Genomic DNA, 27,392 nt, shown 5'->3' with positions numbered 1-27,392 from the left:
GTATGCTTATATTCCTCAAAAAGATTTAAGTCTTGAAAAGAATTGTCTTAAACAAATTAGAAGAGTTATGAGACAAAGAGCAATTAGTGTGAATTTGCAACCAGAAATAGAAGAAGCATGTCTTAAAGATCTCGGTGTTTATTGCCATAAATTAAAAAAAGGCCAAGAGATGGAGTGTCTTCAGAACAATTTGGAACGGCTTGAAAAATTGTGTCATGATGCTGTCGAATCAATTACTGAAATTGAAGCACAAGAAGCAGACTTAAACCCTTATATTACTAAATATTGTAAAAACATAATTCAGCAATTGTGTGCAGCCGAAGATAGTAACGATGATGGCAATATTATGGACTGTTTAATAGACAACAAAAATAACCCATTAGTGAAATCAAATCATGCTTGTCGTGCCAGTATTGAACATTTTCAGATCATTTCTCTTAAAGACTACAGATTTACATATAAATTTAAAGTGGCTTGTAAATCATATGCTACAAGACTTTGTAATTATGCTAGAACGAAAAATGAGGTGATGTCTTGTTTAAGTGAACAAATGCTAAATGCCACAATTCAAGGTTTAAAAAGTAGCATATCTAAAGAGTGCAAGCAACAACTGAGGTCACAAATATTCCACCAAAGAGAGAATATTGACTACAATCCTTCACTGAAACTAGCTTGTTCTGAAGATATTCAAAAATATTGTAACAATTTACATCCTGGAAATTCTCAGGTATGCAACCTGTTTTTTTATTGTATACGTTTAGGCGGATTGTCGAATTGATGTCAAAAGGTGTAACTAGTAAGAGTAAAATGACCTTCAAAACTTTTTGCATTAATTCGATTTAATACATAGGTAACAATAAAAAAAATTCGATGTTATTTTTTTCTCTTAGCACTTGGTGTGTTAATATTTGAGAAAAAAATTGTAGAATATTTCTTTAGGAAAAATATTCATCGACATTGTAAGATGTACTTGAATGAAAAAAATATTAATATTTCTGTCTGTGTTTACCTTTTTTCCCAAGTTTTAGCTGTGGTTAAAAAAAGTAGGAACAATAATTATCAATAAAATGCATTTTATCAATGACGTGACATTTCAAGTGTCAATATCAAATAATTTAATGAAATTCTATATTTTTTCTCTTCAATAAAGGCAAGAAAATTTGGGCTTGATTCTGCTCAAATACGTTCATATGACTTTCTTAAAAATTTAATAATACATAATTTTAATTACAATTAATTTATCATAACTATATTCTCAATACTTAAAAATTTTTTTTTTCAAATAATTTTTCAGAGTAATTTTGTGTTTTGTGAATGCAGGCATTGGAATCTTCACTAATTTAAGTAGATCAATATTGGATTCACGAAGATATTTGACTTCCAATTTTAATGACTACTTTAGCACATAAATTCTTTATTTGGAATTCTCCTTTTTCGTTTATTTTGCAAGTTTTTGAAAATGAAAATGTTTATAACTATAAAAAAACGAAAAGAAGGTTTTTTATTGAGAAAATAAGATATCTTGTAATTGTTAGACCTCTTTTAGACATTTCTGCCCTTTTTCCAATTACCTACCTACGTAAGGTTTTACAGATTTACTTGTAATATATTTTGACATATCGGACATTCATAGGATCCAAAATGCGTATAGGTATTTTAACTAAATCTCACTTATTAGGCCGTGAGAAGCCTAATTCCTTATGGACAAAGTTATATGGTAGGCCGTGACAGTGACAGGTAATGTCATGACAACATTGTTATTGTTTGACAGTTTGTAAAGCTATTAAAATGGGTTACACAGAAGTAGAAAATTGAAATATTATAGGAATTAAAATACTCTATTTTATTCCTATAATATTTCAATTCTCTACTTCTGTTTTAATTAAATAATAATACAAGCTTTGAAACAATAACAATGTTGTCATGACATTACCTGTCACTGTCACGGCCTACCATATAACATTGTCCATGAGTAATTAGGCCTCTCATGGCCTAATTTAGATTTAGATTTTAGAATTTTAAATACCGAAACACATTCCTATCAATGTCCGATATGTCAAAATATATTACAAATAAATCTGTAAATTGGGAAAAAGGCATAAATGCCTAAAAGAGGTCTAACAATTACAAGATGTCTTATTTTATTAACAAAAAAATATTAAAAAAATTATTTCTTATGGGGGACCATTTAGGGAGCGTAGCTCCATTAGGAAGCATAGCTCCATTAGGAAGCATTTCTTGACTCATGTCTATATGAAAATATAGTCTTATTTTTGGCAATAGAATCTAGTGGTAAATTATTGAACACTAATTATAAGACACCCTGTATACTGACATGTCACGTCATTAGAGCGCTATTGTGTGTGCCATTAAATCTATGTAAAATGAAAATTTAAAAATATTTGCAGTTTATTAACACCGATAACCATTTTGATTGTCATCATATACACAATAAGAACTATTTCTAAGTCCTTGTATATTGGATTCACAATTTATTAACAAAAGTGCCTATATATTTTTAATGATGTGATATATGGAAGGAACTTTTGCTAAAATTTACCAAGTACTGTTCTAATAGTATTGCAGTTATCATTAGTAACAGGTGAATAAAACTAGGAGAATCATTTTTTTAGTGTTACTATATATTAATGTCAAATTAAGTCCTAAAGTTTTGAGGGCTATTTTACGTATTTGAAAATTGCATTGTTGCCAGATTGCCACTTTTTTCATTATAACACGGTATTTATTATTATTTTTTAATAAGAACATCCTGTATATTTTTACTTATTTTGAATAGAACCTTTTATTATGATTGCAATAATATAAGGTTTCATGGGTCTATCTGTAATAGTAAGGGGGATATAATAAAATAAAAATTAAAAGCCCATTATATTAGATGAACTTTCTAAAAATTGAACTTATGGTAGACTCTTTTGACATCAATCAGAGAATCTGTAAGTTGTAGGAGGCATGCCATTAAAAAAATAAAGTAAAATTATTTTAATAATTTTTGTTTATAATAATGCTTTATCGTTGTTGTAAGTAACTCTTATTTATTCAAGCACTTTTTTAGGTACTAGAATGTTTACAAAGTGTTTCACCAGGACGATTAAGTAAAAAATGTGAAAAGGAAGTTTTCAAAGTTCAAAAACTTGAAGCTTATGATAATACTGTAGATTATGCACTTTTAACTACATGCACACAGGCTATAGATCAGTTCTGCCCTGATCGGGAACGAGAAAGTATACTAAATTGCCTAAAGGTTAGTTAGTATCTATTACTTATTACTTTAACTTTGTATGTAATGAAAATTTATTACTTTGACAGTACACAAAGAAATATTATATTTAAAGTAGTTAAAAACTGTGTGGTTTCTTTCTTAATATAGCTTAAACAGTTTGGAAGTTTTGGTACCATAGTTTATTTATTTTTAAGATGCAACATTGATAAGTTAAGATCAGTATGTGATATGCACTTGATTCGCTTGTTACCTACTTACATACATTGAACAACCAGCAACAAATTCGTCCAACCTACTGGTGATAGTTTTAATCAGGTCTGCAGTTAATTTGCATGTTCATTTCTACTTTAATAGTTTGCATACTTAGTAACATATTTAGTCCAACCAAATTACACTTGGAGAAAAAAAAANAGTTTGGTAAAGGAGTGTGACACCGAAACCTCTATTTTTTGAGGTTGGCGATATGGGAATTACTGAACCCAAGAATCCATAATTGGCGATACTGCTTTTCAATTTGATCTATATTCAATTTGTTATTTTATTTACCTTTGTAGAACGACAATTAAAATATGTTGATGTTTTATATTTTTTTGCTATTTAATCATTTTGTGTCCATATATACAAATACTTTTCTAAATTATTCTTTAACACGAAACAAAAGAAATATAAACTATTCTATAGTTGATCGCAGTGAATGCAGTGAAATAAAATCTATTTGCAACAATTTAAGTGAAAATGATGATCTTTTAATATTAGAATGTTTACTATCAACAAATTCTAAGATACTGAACCATTTAAATAAGAGCTGTCAACATGTTGTATGGGAACATACAAAAAATTTAATTCAAGACGAGAGTGTTAAAAGTAAATTGTTGCCCTCATGCTCAAACGACTTGAATCAATTAAACTGTGGAGTAGATGATAGTGGTAACTACCTAAAGTGTATTTTAAACAATATTAATAACATACATACCACAAATTGTATTGATATGCTAATCCGATTAGAAAATGTAGCATTTACAGATTATATGTGGATTTCTAGCTTTTTACAACATTGTACAAAAGACATAAATAATTTAAAATGTGGTAGAGTTGATTCACAAAGCTTTACACAAATAAATACCGTTAATTGTTTGCAAAATAATATTTTAAATATACAGGATGACTGCAAAAGAGAAGTTTTTCATTTGTCTGAACTTCAGTCTGAAAATATAAAACTTGATGCACAGTTGTATTCAGATTGTTCTGATGATTACATGAGGTATTGTTCAAATTATGGTGCAGGAAATGGTAGAGTTTTTTCTTGTTTAATGCAGCACATGCACAAAGATCAAAGTAAGTTAAGAGATAAATGTCAACAGCATTTATTAAGAAGGCAAAAGTTAATAGTTCAAGATTATCGTATAAGTAAAGGTTTATTACGAGCTTGTAAAGATGATATTAGAAAAACACATTGTAGAAAACAGATTTCTAGTGACAAAACAGTTCGCTTGGCTCAAATTTTACTGTGTCTTGAAAACATGATGAAAAATGGCACCACACTTGATTCAGAATGTAAAGAAGAGATGATTGATCACAGAAAAATGCTGATGGAGGATTATAGGTTATCACCAGAGATTGTAAATAATTGTAAAAATGAAATATCTATTTATTGTAAAGGTTTTGAAACTGGTGGGAAAACTATACATTGCTTAATGGATCATGCTTTATTAAAAGCTGGAAATAGTAATACCAAAATTAATGATCAATGTATGAGAGCTGTAAGTATTCTGTAGTAACATTTAAATTTGGACGGACAGTGATCCTCCATTTTTTTTTCAAATTTAAGATTTATTAAATATGTACCTGGATTACTCGCATACCGGGTGGCTCACAGTGAGTGACCTATTAGATTATTTCAGAACTTGCTTCCATTTAAATTTTGAAAATTGGCACACTAGGGTGTTTGGGTGTGCTCTTTTCAAATCTAATAATTTCGTTCCAGTAACACTATCCACACTATCGGAAGTTGATGTCAACTTTGTTATTTCAAATAGAACACTATATTTTTACATTTTTGGATTCTACGCTTCATTTTAAGATGACTTCTAAAATACGTTCGCATAATTACTGTAGGTATTGAAGAAGAGTTCTTCAACAATTGTTTATTTTAAATCATTTGAAACATTTCAATTGTTTGAAAAAAAAAACAAATAAGCTAATTAAAAAAATTGACTATAAAAATTCTCTTTGGTCTTGTAAAAAAAAGAAAAGGGGAAGGAGATGGGTCATCCTTATAAAAAATTCTTTTAAATATCCATAAATGTAGGTATTATTTTAGGTTTAGTAGTATAAAAAAACTTCGTATTCTTAAATGTAATATTTGTTCTTTCAGCTTGAAGATTTAGTGAAGGAAACTGATGTAGGTGAAAATTGGAGTGTTGATCCAATTTTACAACAAGCATGCTATCCAGTTGTAAAAGTTGCCTGTAAAGATTTATTAGGGGGAGATGCTAAAGTCATGTCTTGTTTAATGGATAAATTAGGAACCGATTACATGAATGAGGAATGTGAAAATGCCTTGATTCAGATACAGTATTTTGTAGCGAGAGATTTTAAACTGGATCCTCAACTATATAGAGGTTGTAAAAGAGATGCCATTAGATATTGTCACGTTAGACCAGATAATGTTACAGAAGAAGGACCTGCTTATGGTCCAGAAGTGTTACCTTGTTTGTATAGGTAGCTATGAAATTATGTAAACGTTTCTTCCATTTGAACTTGACTAAAAGAATAAATTATAGTATCAAATTTTATAGCAGTTTTACATAATCAAAGAAATTCATGAATTAATTTATGAATTAATGAATTTATGTACCAGAGTTCAATTTTTTATTGTAATTAAGTAGATCCAATTTTGAATATTAATATTTGTGTCGTACCAACTTTTAATAATTGAGGTTTTTACTATTTTCCTTATTTTGCGACATGAGACTGATATTGAGATTGATAAGGAAAAAACTAGAAATTAGAGCCAGCTCTGTTCTTATAATTTTTTCATGAACTTATTGTCATCAATATATTGAGGATATGGATAGATAATGAGAAAATAATGTCACAAGTTCATATAAAATTTTTTCCTCCGGGCTCACCCTGTAGAGTTATTAGCTCTTGAAGTTGAAAATTAAAAATGTTTTTTTTGCTGTAACTTTTGTATTTTTCAATAAATTTTGAAAATTTTTTGGCTGGATCTATAATTTTTGAAGCTGCTTTGGATGATAATATGAAATCCACCAAAATTTGTAGAAAAAAATTTTTGTTCCAATATATCCCAAATTTTCCATCATTTTATAAAAATTCATGGTATTTTACGTAAAAAAGGTATACTTGTTGAATATCCATAAAATAGATATTTTTTGAGATAAACCCGTTTAAAGAGGAAGGTACCATTTAATTTGAGACATTTTATTTAATTGAAACACANTTTCTAAAAATTGAACTTATGGTAGACTCTTTTGACATCAATCAGAGAATCTGTAAGTTGTAGGAGGCATGCCATTAAAAAAATAAAGTAAAATTATTTTAATAATTTTTGTTTATAATAATGCTTTATCGTTGTTGTAAGTAACTCTTATTTATTCAAGCACTTTTTTAGGTACTAGAATGTTTACAAAGTGTTTCACCAGGACGATTAAGTAAAAAATGTGAAAAGGAAGTTTTCAAAGTTCAAAAACTTGAAGCTTATGATAATACTGTAGATTATGCACTTTTAACTACATGCACACAGGCTATAGATCAGTTCTGCCCTGATCGGGAACGAGAAAGTATACTAAATTGCCTAAAGGTTAGTTAGTATCTATTACTTATTACTTTAACTTTGTATGTAATGAAAATTTATTACTTTGACAGTACACAAAGAAATATTATATTTAAAGTAGTTAAAAACTGTGTGGTTTCTTTCTTAATATAGCTTAAACAGTTTGGAAGTTTTGGTACCATAGTTTATTTATTTTTAAGATGCAACATTGATAAGTTAAGATCAGTATGTGATATGCACTTGATTCGCTTGTTACCTACTTACATACATTGAACAACCAGCAACAAATTCGTCCAACCTACTGGTGATAGTTTTAATCAGGTCTGCAGTTAATTTGCATGTTCATTTCTACTTTAATAGTTTGCATACTTAGTAACATATTTAGTCCAACCAAATTACACTTGGAGAAAAAAAAAATTGTTACCCAGACCTTTATAAGTGGAAATTGTAAAAGGGCTTATAATAAACCTAAAAAAATAAATGCGTGAGCAGGGGCGGCGGAGGGTTTTTTTGGGGGTTGAAGTTATTAAAAATTGTATTATTGGGATTTCTGGCGAAAGTTGATGTCAAACAAAAAAGTATCCAATACTAAAGTTGTAGATAGATTTAACATAACCTCAAAATTTCAGAGAAAAATGCGAAAAACAAGTTTTTTTCTGATTTTTCGTTTTTTATTTCTCATTTTCGCAAAAATAATTTAATTTTGACGAAACTTGGTAAGAGTATACCTTTCTCTGTCTTAACCTCAAATTTTTTTAGATAAAAAAATCAAAAAGTTTCTGAGATATTAATTTTATTCGGCCTGAAACACTTTTTTTTCAAAGAAAAATTCTACTTAAAAAATCATCGTACAGAGCTTCCATACAAAGGCAAAAGAGTCAATTTGTAAAAATGTGATTTTGAGAAAATCCACAATAGACTTTTTTGCATTGGAATGTCCGGCAAGGTCATAACAATATCAGTACCTGATATAAATAATGCATACGAATTTTTCATAAATAAATTAATGTTAAATTTTAATAAATACTTTCCTAAAAAAAAATATAGTTTTTCTCTGGATAACAATAGTTGTAAATGGGTTACCGATGATGTAAAATTGTCTAGTAATAGACTGAAAGATTTATACATTTTGAAAACTAATTTTCCACAGCTCAATCAATTCTACATGCAAGCTAAAATCCGCCATAATAAATTAATAAAAAATGCAAAACGGTCTTATTATCAGAATCGCATATTCAGTTCAAGTAATATAGCAGGTGAGGCCTGGAAGGTTATCTCTGAGTTGTCGACGGGTGTGCCTGAACATAAGAACATAAGTCTTTTAGAAAATAAAATATTAGTTGAGAATCCTCATTTAGTGGCTGAAGTGTTTAATGATTATTTTATTAATGAGCCTAAAAATATAATTAATAGAATCACAAAGAAACAAGGAAAGGTCTTGTATCCGACATATAATAGTTATTCTATATTTCTAATTCCATTTTCAGAGGATGAATTATTGAATCTTCTAACGCTTAAACTGAAAAATAAGCGATCAGCTGGATATGATGAAGTGCCAATGTTTATTATGAAAAAGGCATTACCGGTGATAATCCAGCCGTTAACGTATCTAATTAATTTATCTTTTAGCACTGGTGTATTTCCAGAAAGATTAAAATTGGGTAAAGTAGTTCCCATTTTTAAGAAAAACGATCCCCAATTTGTTCAAAATTATAGGCCAATAACCATAACGTCATGTTTCTCTAAATCCTTTGAGTATGCGTTCTTGCATAGACTGTTACCCTTTGTCAATAAGCAAACTTTATTTTCCCCTAGTCAGCATGGATTTATCTGTGGTAAATCTACAAATACCGCTATCTTGTCACTTTTGGAAACTATCATTGATTGTGTTGAATCTGGCGAGGGTCCCGTTGGTATCTTTTGTGATATTAGTCGGGCGTTCGACTGTGTTCAGCATAATATTTTAATTAACAAGCTATTGGCATATGGTATTAGAGGCGTCGCACTTGATTGGGTGCAATCTTTCTTGAGTAATAGACCTCAGTATGTTTGTGTTAATCATATTGATGATATAAAAAAAGATAATATTGATTCTAATATTTTAATTAATAACATGGGAGTTCCACAGGGATCTGTGCTGGGGCCTATCCTTTTTCTTTTTTATAGTAACGACATTGACTCGGCTTCACCTGTTGCCTCTGTTGTTCGTTATGCTGACGACACAGCGTTTCTGTTTTCATCTCCATGTTCTGAAAATTTAAATATAATGTGTCAGAGCTCCCTGAACGAATTGTTGGCTTGGTTTGAAACTCACTGTCTTTTCTTAAACAGCTCTAAAACAAAGGCCATTAGATTTCATAATAGGCAAAATAACTGCCCGAAAATTGATGTTATTTTAAAAGACTCTATAATTTCTTCTAATTCAAGAAATATAAAGTTTCTGGGTGTTACGATTGATGAAAATTTGAATTGGAAAGAACATTGTTTCAACTTAATTGCTAAATTAAATTCAGTTAGTTATATGTTCAGGAGACTTAAAATGGTACTTACCAGCCATCAGTTAATTAGTTTATATTATGCACAGGTGGAGTCGAGATTGAGATATGGAATTTTATTTTGGGGTACGTCCACTTTGTCAAGTGATGTTTTTGTTGTTCAGAAGCGTATTCTGAGGTTGATTGCAAATATACATTTCCTGGATTCATGTAGAGATGTTTTTAAAAAATATAAAATTTTAACTTTGTGCAGTCTTTTTATTGTTGAGTCTGCTGTTTATGTTTTCATGAATAAGCAGAAGTTCTCTTTAAATTCTGAAATCCACCATTACAACACAAGGAATTGCAATAAATTCCGTTTACCCTTTTGTAAATATAACATTTCTCGCAAATCGCCGAATTGTCTGGCTATTAAAATTTACAATCATTTACCTTCTGAAATAACAGACTCACTTACACAGGGTGTTTTTAAGAGCAAATTAAAGAAGTTTTTATTGGAACGGTCTTTGTATGGTCTAGATTAGTTCTTTGCTGTAGATTACACCGGTACTGACAAATGACTAACATTTTTTTTTCTTGGTTGTAATATGTTAGTTTGTTCTTATTTATGTTCTATGTTTTTTTTTATATATGACTATTCCTATATATATATGTATGTATATCTCATGGAAAAATAAATGAATTTTGAATTTTTTTTGAATTTTTAATAGACTGTTTTTTCAATTTTCTAACTTGAACTTATCCTAGGAATACCGTTTCTGCACCAAAACGTAGAACTGCTTCTGCGCATTACATTTATGTAAATATATTAAAATAGACAATTTTGTGATTAGACTCTTTTGCCTTTGCAGGGAAGAGAGTTCTGCCGTAATCATTTTTTTCGTTTTGACATACTTTTTGGTAAAATAAAAAAATCTAATCACAGTTCTAAAACATGCTCAAAAATGCAAAAAAAAAATAAAAAATGACTTGCAACAATGAATTTTTCAGTTATTGTTGATAACTTGTTTAAATTAAAAAACATTCAAAAACTGATTACACCATTCAATTCTACGGAAAAAAATTAAAAAAAAACTGTGCCTCATTGTTTGACCCAAAACTTTATTTTTGTACAGTATTGCTATAAGCATCTAAGTCGAATTACAAATGCACAAATGATAAATTATCTCTGAATGATTTGAAATTTCAGCAATACTAAGTATTAACTACAAAGTCTACTGTTGGCGCGAAATCTGAAAACCCGAAATTTTGCAAAATCGTTTTTTTTTTTCTGGCTTTATTTGAAAACGAATTTTAAATAAATTACCTACATATTTACAATGCCACTTTTTCGCTCTATACAATGGCACAACATTTTTGCAATCCGACGTTTCGTCTTCGAGGGGCCATCATCAGATTAATTTTTTTAAATATATCGCTGCTATTTTTATGACAAAATCTAGTCATTTTTAATTCTGTATTAGATGATATTACTATTGTAATCGCTTTTAAAAAGGTTTTTAGCTATCATTAAAAATTTTTCCTGAGTACGGCTCTGAACGCTTTCAAAATACCTGTATCTATTGGAGGAGAGAGAGAGGAGAGAATAAAAGTCAATACAGCACAAAAAATTTAACAATTTTTTTAAATCCATAATTTAAAAAGTTATACCTAATAAAAAAATAATACGAATTAATGAAATATTCTATTATTTCTAATTAGTATTGCTAATAGTAGTAAAAAATCGTTGGATATTTTGTGCGGTATTGACTTTTATACTGTTATGACTTCATCCAATAGATATTTTGTAAGCGTTCAGAGCCGTACTCGGAAAAAATTTTAAATCATAGCTAAGACAATCTAAAAACTTTTTAAGCGATTACAATAGTAATATCCTCTAATTCAGAATTAAAAATGACTTTAGATTTTGTCATAAAAATAGCAGCGATGTATTTAAAAAAATTAACTTTATCATGGCCCCTCGAAGACGAAACGTCGGATTGCAAAAATGTTTCACCATTGTATAGAGCGAAAAAAGTGACATAATATGTAATTTATTTTAAAATTCGTTTTCAAATAAAGCCAGAAAAATTAAACAATTTTGCAAAATTTCCGGTGTAAATATGCAATCTATTTTAAAATATAAAACGATTTTCCAAAAGATCGGGTTTTTCCGGATATCTCCGGAACTACCCGGAATTTTAAAACTTTCTAAACAGCATATTCTTGGGTATAAAAAACACAACTTTTTTCTAATCTGAGCCACCCCGTATCTTTTACCGTTTCCTAGATCCTAATGCTATCCCATCCTTATCTTGGACACACTGTATATCTATGAATTCATCAAACTTAAAAAAAAATATGTACACTAATCGATTCTATTGAAAAAAATTATTATTTATTTTATTTGTTCACTATTCGACTTACGTTTATAGCAATACTGTACAAAAATAGTTTTGGGTCAAACAATGAGACAGTTTTTTTGTATTTTTTCCGTACAATTGAATGGTGTAATCAGTTTTTTTAAATTTAAACAAATTATCAACAATTACTGAAAATTTCATTGCTTCAAGTCATTTTTTACTTTTTTGCATTTTTGAGCATGTTTTTGAACTGATTACAAATTTTTTTATTTCACCAAAAAGTATATGTCAAAACGAAAAAAATGATTACCGGCAGAACTCTGTACGATGATTTTTTTAAGTAGAATTTTTCTTTGAAGAAAAAGTGTTTCAGGCCTAAAAAAATGAATATCAGAAATTTCTTGATTTTTTTATCTAAAGAAATTTGAGATTATTTAAGACAGAGAAAGGTATACTTTCACCAAGTTTCGTCAAAATTAAATTATTTTTGCGGAAATGAGAAATAAAAAACGAAAAATCAGAAAAAAACTGTTTTTCGCATTTTTCTCGGAAATTTTGAGGTTATGTTAAAAAATGACCAAAGTTGTAGATTTTTGCATGATCTACAACTTTTGTATGAGATACTTTTTTGTCTGACGTCAACTTTCGCCAGAAATCCCAATGATACAATTTTTCATAACTTTTCAATCCCCCAAATCAACCCTCCGCCGCCCCTGCTCACGCATTTATTTTTTTTCGTTTATTATAAGCCCCTTTACCATTTCCACTTATAAAAGTCCAGGTAACAATTTCCTTTTTTTTCCTCTAAATGAGTTATTTTGATCGGTCTAATTGTACACTAAACACGTGCACATGTTTTAACAGCCTATGTAGTTTATCATGTAGAATACTTTCTTCTTTTTAGAAATAACAAGACAATTTTTTTTATCATTATGTTGCTACTTTCAATTATGTAAACATACAGGTCACCTTGATGTGGTTGGTGGTTGCTTTTTTTTAAATTCTTTGTCGTTTAAAAATTCCCTTATAATTACAACTGCAAAGGGTGTCTTGAATTGCATAGCAAACTTTGCTTGGTGATAGAATTCCGCAAAATAAAGCTATGGACTAGCTAAAGCGCAGCTGCAGGAGTCTCCAAAATGTAGAATTTGGATATCAGTCCAGTTGGGTAGTATATGATTAATCTAGACTATTCATAGTTTACTAGACTGGACTAATATATCCAAGGTACCCAATGTGCAGACAGCACATTAGTTATACCCGGTATCTCAGTTGTATTGTTCCAATGGCATATCTTCATTATCTCCAAAAAATCATAAGTAAATTTGAAATTTGGGGCATCTGTACACTTAAACTTGGGCCTAATATTAAAATTCTTTCATTTTCGGTTTAAACTGAAACGATCTTAACTTTTTATTTTAAATGACACCCTATCTATTTTTCTTAAAATTTGAATTCTTCAAAAAAATTCCCTTTTTCGTGAAGTATTACACTTTGTATTTAGACTTCAAAACAAGTGAAATTGCCTTTTAAATGTTTCCAAAATTGGCATTATAGAAAATTATGAAAAGTCCTGTAAATCATTGTAATTTTTTATTTGTTCTATCCATATTTTTCAAATTATTATCATTTCACTGCCTTAAAGTATGTTAGAATTGTTTTACATCTATTAAAAAATTCATGAACGAATATGGATAATATTGTTTAAAATATTCATTGAATTTTTTAAATTGGGATAGATCAGAACAATACTGAACTCACTAAAATCACAATTTGAAAAAAAAGGGATATATAACAAACCCATAATCAGCTGCTGAAATATTTAAATAAAAAAGTAATATCAGAAAATAAATAATTTTTTAAATCGTCACTGTACATTAACATCTCTGTCTAAAGAAAAGTTAATAAGATTAAGTTGCAAATAATCAAAAAAAAAATTCATTTTTTTCTGCATGTACTTTTACCTATGTTGTTTCTCTATTTTCCGGTGAGCCAGACTGAATAATTTTTAATAAAATTATATTAGATTATAAGAGTGCAGGAAGCAATAAAAGCATCATGAAATATATGATTCCCTGCATCAGCGGCATATGAAAGGATGTGTAAGCCCTTCTCTTTGAAAATATTTGCTCCGTCTATGAATCTTTTCATGAAAACAATAAAATTTCTGATTTATCTGTTGATTTCACACAACGAATGCTTCTTGACAATTTATCTTAAAATTGTTATATTCCTAATAAAAATCAGAAGATTCCGTTTGCTCGTTCGAAAAAAAGGAAGTTTAAGATATCAAATTGACCCTATATAGGAAACTAATAGCAATTGTTTATATGAACACTGTTTATCCCTTTAAAGAGATGTCTGTTACAAAATATATTTTTGGTATAAGTACATAAATTCATTCAGAGGCAGAAACTGGGGGGCTCCCAGAAAATATCTCTAAAACTTGTATAATCGATTAATCTTAAAAGAATAAAAAAGTTCATATAAACATATTGTCAAAATATTTAATTTCCTAGATATACAGTCAATTGATATCTTAAACTTCTATTTTTTTTTTCTAAGCAGTAAATTGAATCTTCCCTTTTTATTCAAAATCTAACTATTTTAAAATAAATTGACAAGACATTTTTTTGCGCAAAATCTAGAGATAATTCAGAAATGAAGTTGTTTTCCTTAAGTGATCCCTAAGCTGGGAAAATATTAAAAAGGGACAGTTATACATTCCCCTGTATGCCACTGATATTGCTTTTTGCGACCTTATAACATATATCAAATTTGAATTAGATATTATAGAGGGTGTCCAGTGTCCAGTTCATGTTTCAAAAAAACTTACCTGCAGCTTCCTCATGGGAAAATAAATAATGGGTGACGTATATTCTTAGGCGCCCTGTTTTCGAGATACAGTGTGTTGAAATTGTTACTTCCCAAATGGTTTTCCTTAACTATCTTTAAATCAGCTAAAGAAAAAAATGTCAAAATTTGTATACAAGTAAATATCAACTGTGCAAACAAACAATTTCTTTCTAAAAAGCAGTGTCGCTGATATAGGCAATTTGAGGAGTACAATCGAAAAAAATAATATGTTAAAAGTCCAAATTTGTTACATTTCTAAACGGTTTTGTAAACTCTAAAGCATACTCCAAAAAAAAAGGTATAGTTGTCGAAATTTGGTACCATGTTCACAGAAGAAAATGGGGGACAATTTAAGCATCTATTGCAGTATGTATTTCGAGTTTTGTTATTTTATTTAAAATAAATTTATTTTTTTTTATTTCTTTAAGTTAATAAAATGTTTTACAAATTAACTGTTTTATGTGATACATAAGAAATTAAAATTATATTCTTAAATGCAGACTATTGGTATATTCAATACAATACATACAATACAATACAATACGTTCAATACTTGTGCCGTTTTATGTGAGCATAAAAATGCAACTTCATTTTTCTCGAAAATGATACCTACATGCTACCGAATTTCGACAAGTTTATCTTTTTTTAGTATGCTTTAAAATTTACAAAACCGTGTAGAAATATAACAAATTTTGACTTTTAACATATTTTTTTTTGGATTGAAAGTCCATTCTTCTGCTTTTGTCCGAAATAAATTTTTCAATTACTTTCAAAACTGTAAATAGTAAATATGCGCCACTCCCATTTCGTCTTTCACTACTGGGCGACGGTAACCATAACCACCGCTGTACACACTTTTCAGTGTTTTCCAAATGAATTTTGCAAGTCGAGTTAAATTGACTTCATGTTATAAATTTAACAATTCCTTTTTAATGTGTTTCGTAAATCTAATCTATGTAATAGATAATATTGTGAAGTAACTATTAAAGTATTAAAATAAATTTATTTTGCTATGAACATTTTGCTATGAATTTATTTTGCTATGAACATTTCCACTGTTAGTCATGTACAAATTTTGACATTTTTATCTTTAGTCGATTTAAAGATAATTAAGGAAAACCATTTAGAAAGTAACAACTACAACATACTGTATATCGAAAACAGGGCGTCTAAGAAAAAAACGCTGAATGAACTGCCCCCATTATTTTCCCATGAGGAACTTGCGCACAAATTTTTTTGAAATATGAATGGTACACTGTATATCAGTTCTCAGGTATTAATTAAAAACCATTTAAAAAGTAAAATTTTAACACCCTCTAACTTTTAAATTAAGCATTTTTGGTCTGAGGCAAGTTAACTCGGATTCATTTGTATTTAACTGAGGAATATGTGGTCGATGTATTACAATTATTTTCTGGGATATCCTGTATAAATCATTTTTGGGATTCTTAATATGTATAACCTTGTGCAATTGTATTGTCCACTTGCCTCTTGCATGTATACATTCACTGCATCTTGAAAATGAATGAACTTTAGTAGTACAAACAAATCAGCTTTGTAGGAAAATTTACATCATAAAAATTTGCGAATTTTTTTTAGTCTGTTATTAGATTAGTAATTAAGTACTGTGTAATATTTCTTTTGGTAATAAACTAAAAGAATAAGGTTATCTGAAGGAACCAAAATAATCACTTAAGTGTTTGAATTGAATAAAAAGTGCATGTTCTTGTATACTTTTTTTATTCACATTTGTAACTATAAACAGAGGCACATAGTTGTCACATTGCAAATAATATATTAAAAAATGTAAACATTTCATGTTGTACTAATTTTTTGGTCCATAATAAACAGGATGACTTGAGGGCATGATGGTAGTTAATATGAAATCATATCATATTTTAAATTGAGAAATGCGACCTATATTGTTGTGTATGTCTCTAAAGAGCCTGTAAAATGCTCAACCAGATATAGTACGGCTCAAAATAAGTACCTATAAGAAAAGGTATACCTTGCTAATATCTCTAAAGTTTTCAACAAAGTGGTATTTAAATTTGTAAATGCTTAAAAAAATTTGTTTAAAAGTTATTTTCAACACCACTGATAAACGAAATTAGCAGCAATTGTTTATTAGCAAGAAATATACTGTTAAAGGAAACAGTGCTATTACAATTTTAAATTTTGTTTATGTAACAATTTTACTGCAAACAGAATTGAGTAAAAAAACATACTTTCTGAAAACAATATATCAATCTAACAGAATCTAAACAATGTAACCAATCTAAACGATCAAAAATCTAAAAAATAACTAATTTTATTATTGACCTGTCGAAAGATATGTTTTTCAATGGAGTCGAAAATAACTTTTAAACTAATTTTTTTATTAATTTACAAATTTAAATGCCTATTTGTTGCAAACGGTTGGGTTTAGAGATATTAGCAAGGTATACATTTTTAAGTACAAAAGTCGGGGGAAAAGATTTTTTCAGCCCAAAGTGAAGTCACAGTGGTACAAAAAAGTTTTGGCAGTTTAAATGCGTGCAAATGGTAGCTTGTGGCGGCCTCTAAGAGAAAGAACGAAATCGTCGATAAATTCGTTTTTCTCATTCCAAAAACCTCCGGATACTAAATTTCACGAAATTAGCTCGAAATAGTCGAAACATATTACAGAAAATGTTATTTATTTGTTCAACTTTGACACCCTGTAGCTTCGTTATTATCAATTTTTGGACTAACAATAAGGCAAGTTTAATCAACTTATTTTAAGCCTTACTATATCTTGTGGAGCATTGTAGAGACCCTTTAGATACACCCTGTACTGTATATTGTAAACACTACATTTATGTAAATGTATTTCTAAAATTTAACAATACATTAAACATATAAACTACTTCTATGCTTCTTTGCCTTGTGAATGACATAATATAATGTTTTAGTAAACATTAGGTACTTATTTACGTACATAANTGTTGTGTGTGTCTCTAAAGAGCCTGTAAAATGCTCCACCAGATATAGTACGGCTTAAAATAAGTATAAGAAAAGGTATACCTTGCTAATATCTCTATGGTTTTCAACAAAGAGGTATTTAAATTTGTAAATGCATAAAAAATTTGTTTAAAAGTTATTTCCATCTCCACTGATAAACAAAATTAGGAGCAATCGTTTATTAGTCAGAAATATACCGTTGAAGGAAACAGTGCTATTACAATTTTAAATTTCGTTTATTTAACAATTTTACTGCAAACTGAATTGACAAAGTAAAAAAACATACTTTTTAAAAACAATATATCAATCTAACACAGTCTAAACAATGTAACCAATTTAAACGATCTAAAAATCTAAAAAATAACTAATTTTGTTATTGAACTGTCTTAAAAGATATCTTTCAATGGAGTTGAAAATAACTTTTAAACAAATTTCTTTATTCATTTAGAAATTTAAATGTCTATTTGTTGCACAAGGTTGGCTTTAGAGATATTAGCAAGCTATACGTTTTTAAGCAGAAAAGTTGGGGGAAAAGATTTTTCCAGCTCAAAGTGAAATTCACAGTGGTACAAAGAAGTTTTGGAAGTTTAAATGCGTGCAAATGGTCGCTTGTGGCGCCCTCTAAGAGAAACAGCGAAATCGTTGATAAATTCGTTTTTCTCATCCCAAAAATCCCCCGAACTAGTCGAAACATATTACAGAAAATGTTAATTATTTATTCAACGTTGACACCCTGTAGCTCCGTTATTATCAATTTTTGAACTAAGGCAAGTTTAGTTAAATCACTTATTTTATCTGGTGGAACATTGTAGAGACCCTTTAGAGACACTCTGTATATTGTAAACACTACATTTATGTAAATGTATTTCTAAAATTTAACAATACATTAAACATATAAACTATTTATATGCTTCTTTGCCTTGTGAATGACATAATATAATGTTTTAGTAAACATTAGGTACTTATTTACGTACATAATTCATAAATTGTAGTGGGTTGAGATACCTCTATATTTATCCTGAACAGAGAAATTTTGTATATGTAAACATCTCAATCGAAAGGTAAGGAAATTTTAGAAATACATGCACATGAATGTATAGTCGGATTTATTTTTTTTTGCCAACTGTGTATTATATCAAAATTTTTATCATAAATTTTATTACATAATTTGTTTTATTCTGTTTTTAATACAGATCATAGTAGTATTAACAAAAAATTGTTACTTTTTTGTTAATCAGATATTACGTTGAAGCATTTGCGTTTCATCAAAATATCAAAATTACTGAGATTTATATAGTACGTATCATGGTTCTTTTTCAAATTAGCTCCACTATCATGCCCCTAAAGGAACACGTGGACACAACACTAGAATGTTTTCCATTATGTTTGACTAGTGTGTGCAATGTGTACAATGTGTACAAAATCATATTGTTAGTTTGTCATTTGAGACAGCATAAAACTTGACAACATAGTGTCTCTGCCTTAGGTATCTTTAAGGTATATGCATATGGTGTGGCCAAATAAAATGAAGTTTTTTAGGTAAATAAAGACGAGAAAGGTTTCGATAAAAAGTGTCGTATGATAGTGTTGCATCGCATGATGGAACAAAATGTGAATTACTTATTAAATCCATCTCTTCAAAAAAATTGCAGTATGGATATAAAAAAATTTTGCAAGAACGAATTATTATCAAATGAGAAGTCAATAACCGACTCTGTGATAAAATGTTTAAAAGTGCAATTCAAGTCGTTCAAACTATCCGATACCTGTGAAAAAGAAATGGCTGAAATATTGAGAGAACAAGCTCTGTATGTTAATCTCAATCCCCTTATTAAAGTTGTTTGTAAAAATGAGATCGAAACAATTTGTAAATTTGATGAGGAAGATTCTGGGAAGGTCGAAGAATGCTTGAAAAATGCACTAATTAAGAAAAAAATTCCCACACCAGAATGTAGTCTTGAAGTTGCAAATATGATTGAAGAGTCCCAAGCCGATATTCAAGTAGACCCTCTCCTGCAGAGAACGTGTGCTCTTGATTTATTAACTTTTTGTAATAATGTTCCACAAGGAAATGGAAGGCGTAAGTGTATTAGATTAAAAATTTTAAATCTAATCTATAGGATTAAGATATACCTACATACATTGCATTATACATGATTCTGTAGCTGATTCTCTGAAAAGGTTCATATAAATATAAGATCACAAATGTTTTGTTTTTGAAATACAGGGTGACAGTTTTATATTTTTATTGTTTTACACATTTTGTGGTAGATTGATCCTACTCGCTAACTGATTAGGTCATGGGCATAGCCAGGGGGTCAGGGGGCAGCCTCCTCTAATTGTTGCTGCAAGTTTCAAAAAGTGATTAGGTTTTGAAATTTTATATCGGTAGGTCGCTGATTGCGTGACTTTTTTATTTTAGAGTTTGGAGCCCTGGGCCCACCCCTATTTAAAATCCTGGCTACGCACAAGGATTAGATTACCAACCTTAAAACCATAATATTACAGTTCCACTTACTAACACCAACTAACTCAAGAGTTTGCCCTATCTATAAAAAAGCAAATAAAAAAGATTTAAAAAATTTTCGTCCAATTTCTATTTTATATAATTTCAGTAAAATCTTTTGAGTATTCACTTCACAGTCATCAGTATGTATTATAGTGTCAGTTAAAAATTTCAGTTCGTCAGCATGGACTTGTGAAAGGTAGAGACAACTTCTAATTTAGTAACAGCTACACAGACTATAGCAAAATCCATTGATAAACAATTGCAAACAGATGTTATTTACACATACTTTTCGAAGGCTTACTTAAAGGGTAAGTCTGTAGATTACTTAGCCACGTCGGGAGTCCCGCAAGGATCTGTTCTTGGGCCATGTTCATCAATATATATATAACCAGTTGCTTAGATATTAATTACCTTCTCTATACTGATAATTGAAAATATTCTGAACCATTGAAAACATGTTTGACTATAATTTTAGAGGTATTACTTTAACTCGACCTCGCACTTTTTGCGATCTCGAAGTTATTTTTATATATATTTCAATTCGCACATTGAAAAAATAATATCTGAAGGTTGTAAGTCGTATGGTTTCATAGTCAGAAACAGTAAAGATTGTGTCAAAATAAACACGCTAAAAATTTTATATCTTTCTTTTGTTAGATCTAAGCTTGTGTATGCTGTTTCCGTTTGGTCTCCTCACTATAATTCATTTGTATAGAATATCGAAGCAGCACCTAGAAAAAAAATTGTTAAGTAAATTTCCACACCACCTGGCATGAGGTACTGCTCTTTGGTGCGTTGCTTTTGTTGAGTGGGTGTTCGCCAGGAAACCTGTCATCCCACATAAATGAAAATTTAATTCTTTTAAATAAGATAAACTATGAAACGGTACTTAACAGTGATCTAACAGAAAAATTAATCACTAATCAATAATAATAAATGAAATACACAAAAACAAGTAAATACTATTCACCTGATTTTTACAACATATGACATATTTGAAATTTTGTTGCTAACCTTGCAGTAGGTACTGACACTGCATGATATAACGAAAATACCATGCTGGTACTGGGATCCTCTTCCACGGTATTTAAAAAATTTGATTCCAAATTATCATTCTCAGTTTATTTCCGTTTAATATTAGCGTATTGACGATCGAAGTTCCCATAATCTCTAAAATGTTTACACCAATCATTTTCATATTCGGGATAATACCGATAAAGTCGAAAACTAAAATAAAAATGTAACCAGGGTTGTGAATTTTCTAATTAAAAAATTTTGGATTAAAAATTAAATTTTCAATTTTTAATCCCAAAATCGGAATTACAAATTGAAAATTTTATTTTTAATCCCAAAATCAGGATTAAAAATTGAAAATTTAATTTTTAATCCCAAAATCGGAATTAAAAATTGAAAATTCAATTCTTAATCCCAAAATCAGAATTAAAAATTGATAACATATTTTTTAATTTAAAAATTGGAGTCACAAATAAAAAAAATATTTTTCAAATCAAAAGCTGGAATGGAAAGGGACAAAAAAAGGAAAGATTTACATATTTCTAACTGAAATACTATAATTAAAAGTAATTAAATGTAAAGAAGACTAAAAGTGTTAAACTATGAGGAAATTTTATTAAAAATACAGGTATTTAAAGACATTTTACATTAAATTTAATCAATTATTTTTTTTAAATTTGCTTTAGCAAGTATTCTTTGCTCAAAATGGTGATCATTTAATTTATTGTATTTTTGGCAAATTAAGCATTGTCGCATTACTAAAAAGTCTTTCGAGGAGGCAGAAGATGGTAAAGGCGTGTTGTATCTTAAGAATGTTTTTTTTATTTCTGGAAAGCGTTCTAAGACGCTAAGTTGACAGTCCCAGTTTTTTAAATATCTAGTCACTTCTGTAGTTACCTCCCCCTGTGACAATGAGGGCCGAAACTCGTCAATGGTATCATCCGGAGATCCAAAGTCAAAATCTTGATTTTCTTCTATACTATTAGTGCTTGACGACTGTAAACAAATCGTGCTAAAATATAAACTTGAAACTTGACCGATACCTACGTTCTAGTAATTTCTCCGGCAAGGTTACCTCTAGAATATTGAAGAATTGAAGATGGCACTGTGCGAGCTCTAGTTCTCTAGTTCCGAATGGTAGCACATGAAGTGCACAAGCGCGAAATAATTTAAAATTCAACTTGGGATTAACATTTTTTTTCTATTTTTCAATCCTGTATTTAGGATTAAAATTTTTATTTTTAATTTTTAATTCAATTGTTGAGATTAAAAATTTATTTTCAATTTTTCAATCCGATTTTTGGGATTAAAAATTTATTTTTAATTTTTTAATCCGATATTTGGGATTAGAAATTTGAAAATTGTTTTTAATTAAAATTTTCGGGATTACAAAATGAAAATAAATTTTTAATTTAAATGTTAATTCAATTATCTTTTTAATGCATTATTTGCAACCCTGAATGTAACCACATGAAACAGTGATGACGTATTCGGCCATTCCCGTTTTCAACCAGATTAGTATTTTTATTTATTTATAATTGTGTTTATATTTTACAACAGCAAAAATAATTATATTAAAACAAATTAGTTTTATTTACATTTAATTAGTAACGTATCTACATGCCAATATTGGTTAATACTTAATACATCATGTGAAACTTTTTAATTTTATAAAAACAATTTTAAAATAGCATCATATTAAAGCAATCTGTTTTTATAAATTATTTTTCATTATCTTCCCTGTCTAACAATTAAAATCTAATTCCTAGTTTTGCAAATAATACACTCGCGAACTTGTTAAGACGTTTTTATTTTCTCTCCCAATTAACACCATACAATTTACACAACTGTTCTGTTACAAACAAAAGATCATACTACTCTAATTTTAATAGATTATACAACGCTTCCGTTACTGCGACGTCATCCACAAAAAGTATCTGGCCAACCCAGGGGCGGACGCCCGTTGTGGTTAACGCGCGTAGCAGGCGCTCACACAATTGATTCAAAAATAAAATTACAATTAGTAACATATCTATGTATTAGTTCAAATTTTTAATTTTATTTAGAAACGATAGAAGATAGTGATATCGAAAAAATAACACGTCGCTAAGTTATACAAAATCAATCTGTTTACTAAATTATTTTTTATTGTAACTTTGTAGAATGTTGGTTGATATAAAAACAACTGGCAACACTGATAGTGCACTAATACGCAAATTCTGGTTGCCTCAGTTTACGCCGCCCAGCGGCACACAAGAATTAAAATGCAATTTAAAAAACTAATAATTCGAGTTTATTTGAAAAAAAAATCAGTCAGAGGAACATGTATTGTTAGCCCTAAAAAACTGAACACCTTGTGTAGAGATCGTTTACACTATAAACAGTTTTTGTGTTTTGCCATATTTTTTTACATGAGTGTTTTTTGAGTGTTGAGTGTTTTTTGAGTGGGAGTGTTTACATGAGTGTTTTTTGAAATATCAGTTTATTTATCTCATTTCTGTGGTGTGTTTTACTTATTGCATGTATGAAGGTTATAGTGGCTCTAGAGAAAAATAGATTTTAATTTTCTACTGTGTTGTCATTTATGCACAGACGAAAAAAATTTTACAAACTTTGATAAAAAAAAATATCCTTTTAAAATGCAGTCAGAGAAAAAGTTTTACTTTATTTTTTTATTTGAAGAAAGAAAAAAATATATAAAAAATGTAATGCAATGTAAAAATAAATTAAACTTTTATTCTCATTGTGAATGTCCTCTAAGTAACAGTTATATTTTTAATTTTTTAAATAGCCGAAGTGTGACACCTTGCATGAAAGGACTTAAAATTCGATTTACAAGAAGAGTCTTTACAAAGTTTACTAGATCTTAATCCCGTTCACTCCCTTTTAAGAATTATTTTAGATGCATGTAATTATTAAGAAAAAAATGCGGTGTACATTATTTGGTTACGGTCGGACTAAACAGAGACTAACTATTACATAGTATGTAAATAGGTATGTGTTATTTCCACTCCGTTTTTCATTGCTGCGCGACGGTGTCCATGACCACAGCTGTAAACACTTTACAGATGTAGAGGCGAGCCATGAGGTGCCCGCGTATTTAGAGTTTTGCAAACTAATTTTGCAAGTCGAGTTAAATTGACTGCACATTGCAAATTTAACGTTAAAGATTAATTTTAAATTTATTATTTATTTCATAAATACAGATTTAAAGAAAATAACTTGAAAACTTGGAATGGAGGGTTTTTGATGGTGGCAAATCCGAATCTGAACTCAGTTATCAGGTTACAAATAGAGGGCGCTAGTTATGCATTTATGAATAAACATTGCATTTTTTTATGCAATTCTCTATCGTAATTTTGAATAAAAAATCTGATTAACTAATTATTTTTAAACGAAAAAGCTATACTTGTTGGATATCGATAAACTTCTCCAGTTTCGAGATATTCGTACATAAATTATTTAATCCAAGTGAACTTTCTGACCATTGCCTACATAGTGCAAAAATCTTTATCGATATCAAACAAGTATACCTTTTTCCTTTAAAAATAATCAGTCAATCAGAATTTTTATTTAAAATTGCCATAGAGATTTGCATAAACGAATAACGATGAGCAATTTTTATTCATAAATGCACTAGTGCCCTCTATTAGTAACCTGATAACTGAGTTCAGATTCGGATTTGTCACCATCAAAAACCCTCCAGTCCGAGTTTTCAAATTATTTTCTTTAAAACTGTAAAATTTATGAAATACATAATAATAAACTTAAAATCAATCTTTAATACCCTGTCTATATCTAGTTACTCTATGGTCCATTCATTACGGATCACATATGTACATACATAGAAAGTTTATTTTATTTGTTGACTTTAAATGAAATTTATTTTTTACAGATATACAATGTTTAAAGAAAATATTGGAAAGTGGATCACAAACTTTGACTCCAAAGTGCAAGAGTAAATTGAAAGAAAGATTTGAAATGTATAAAAATGCAGCACAAGTAAGATTATTTTTAAATTATTTCATATTCAAATTAACATCTTTGATCTTATTTCAGATTGCTCCTCTAAGTGATTTTCAAGATCTGTATCAACAAGTTGTCACGTCTCCATCAAAAAATTATTTTGTTATTGTTGTTTTCATGGTGTTTGCCGGTATATTTGTAATTGGTGTACTTTGTGGACAAGTTTCAAAAAATAAATATAAATTATTAAAGAATAAATGATAGTTGAAAAATTGTGATATAATTAATTGTAATGTGTACCTACTGTTAATAATAAAATCTTTTAAGTACTGTATTCACTGAATTAATTCATTTCCATTTCTGAAAAGTAGACAGGTATGTCTACGTTTTTATTTCGATACTGTTGTAAAAATTATGTGTGAGTACTCCAGATGTTCCATAAATTATAGCACGTAAATATTTAAGTGATACAAAGATTCTTCAGGGTTAGGATGACGCAATTGGAAAGTCAACCGAAAACCGTTATAAAAAGGTACGATCAAAAAAATTATATCTAAAACAACTGAAATTTTTATTTAGTTGTATGAAGTTGAACAAATGAATGCCCACCGCAAAGCTGTTTTGAACACTTTATCATCTGAAATTATTTGTGAATAGTTGTTGAGCCTTGTCTTTGCTTTCTTTCTCTTCTTTTTTTTCTCTGAATTTGGTACCTAGAATTAAATAACAATGGTTTGTTTCTTGCTTGTTTTATTAATTTTATAACAGACCCAATGAGAACCAAAATAATCATTAGGGCGGGTCTAGAAGTAAGCTGGTTCGCCTCCAGAGAGCCTAGCCCGAGAACAATAAAGGCAGGTTAAAGATTTGGAGCTAAGGCTAAGGAAGCGCAAGGTAATTCTGTAACTGGCAGCGACCAGGTACATAGGCCACAACATCTGCTCCGCATGGTGTGTATAGTGGAGGAAGTGATGTAGATCCAGACAGCATTATACAGAAACTGAAAACTTTTGCACTTCCAATTTTCAAAATACTCGGCGATGAAATTCTAGGGTTAAGGACGATAGGGGTTAAGGTTAAAGGCTCAATCAGATAGTGCGGAATAGACTTGCGTCATGAGCAATGCGTAATGACAACAGCCAATCAGCGCGTTGACGCACACTTAGCTGGTTTCCGCATCCAGAAATGTGTGGTGTGTGCGTCATCAAGGTGCGTAACGATAACGGGACGACGGCGAGTGTCGATGTAGTTAATAGGGTTAATGTTAGCCCAGATTAATTCAAATTAATTAATCTGGGATGTTAGATTGTTAGTAGTGATTGAGTGTGTTAAGTTATGAATGTTGTGTTTGATAAATAGAACAATGGCTACAAAACAAGATAACTGCTTACAAGTGAGTACATAAAAAATATTTTATATAAAAATAATTATTTTTCAAGTGTCTAAAGCTGTAGTGGTAAAAATACGGATATAACCTCAAAGTTTGCTTTATTTTGATTGAATTAAAACAGTAGTAAAAAGTAAAACCTTAAAAGGATTTTTATTATGATTAAGTAAAGACAAACTTGTTAAACGTAAATATTTATTTATTTTATTTTTTTTTGTATATGAAAACAGTAATTTATACCACTGTAACTTAGAAATCAATAATAGAAATGAGCAATACACTAGTAGTAATATAATTTATGTTTTTCTTGTTTCAGTATTACGAATGCATGCAATGCAATTACAAATTGCCTGTTGAAAATTTTGATTACCAGCTGCATTCATGTTTTGCTACTCATGATCCTGAAATGGAAAATTAATATGTGAACGAGATGAACCAGGTTTACTCAGGTAAGTAGTTTTTCCTTTGTAATCAAAGTTCTTATGGTGTCCCCATTAAAAAAAATATGTGTTTTTGTAATTTCACGTGAAAAAACACGTATTTTTTTTAACAGGGTTATAGGTTTTCAAAAAATTAATGGGTAATAATTAACATTATGCTTACAGGTCCAAAGAATATGGATGAAAATATGAGCCACTTTGAGGAACAAAATACTAGTAGTTTAATGCCTGCATCTGCACCAGAAGAGAAGAAAAGAAAGAAGAAAGAGAACTTATGGGATAAATATGATGAAATTCTCATAAACAGTGTTATGCATGAACAATGTTTGTGGAATTATGCTCTTCCTATCAAGGAACGTGGTCC

General features: G+C 29.4%; 2 protein-coding genes across 2 annotated transcripts; both read left to right on the top strand.

The window, feature by feature from the left end:
- LOC108913878 (Golgi apparatus protein 1) lies at positions 1 to 25,500 on the top strand (the record flags this gene model as incomplete). Its single annotated transcript, XM_018719522.2, has 5 exons — positions 1 to 727; positions 3,074 to 3,262; positions 19,252 to 19,792; positions 25,131 to 25,237; positions 25,295 to 25,500. Coding segments are annotated over 5 exons (1,732 nt in total), but the record flags the coding sequence as incomplete, so codon positions are not given.
- On the top strand, positions 3,779 to 5,969 carry LOC108913879 (Golgi apparatus protein 1-like). Its single transcript, XM_018719523.2, has 2 exons — positions 3,779 to 5,001; positions 5,616 to 5,969. Exons 1-2 carry the CDS (start codon positions 3,811 to 3,813, stop codon positions 5,964 to 5,966), a joined length of 1,542 nt encoding a protein of 513 aa, XP_018575039.1. The 5' UTR covers positions 3,779 to 3,810; the 3' UTR covers positions 5,967 to 5,969.
- Positions 25,501 to 27,392: the final 1,892 nt, after the last annotated feature.

The sequence above is a fragment of the Anoplophora glabripennis genome, unplaced genomic scaffold (genome assembly GCF_000390285.2).
Source record: "Anoplophora glabripennis isolate ALB-LARVAE unplaced genomic scaffold, Agla_2.0 scaffold863, whole genome shotgun sequence".
NCBI classification, from domain to species: Eukaryota; Metazoa; Arthropoda; class Insecta; order Coleoptera; family Cerambycidae; genus Anoplophora; species Anoplophora glabripennis.
Note: the sequence above shows the minus strand (reverse complement) of the source record. Positions and strands in the feature narration are given on the sequence as shown.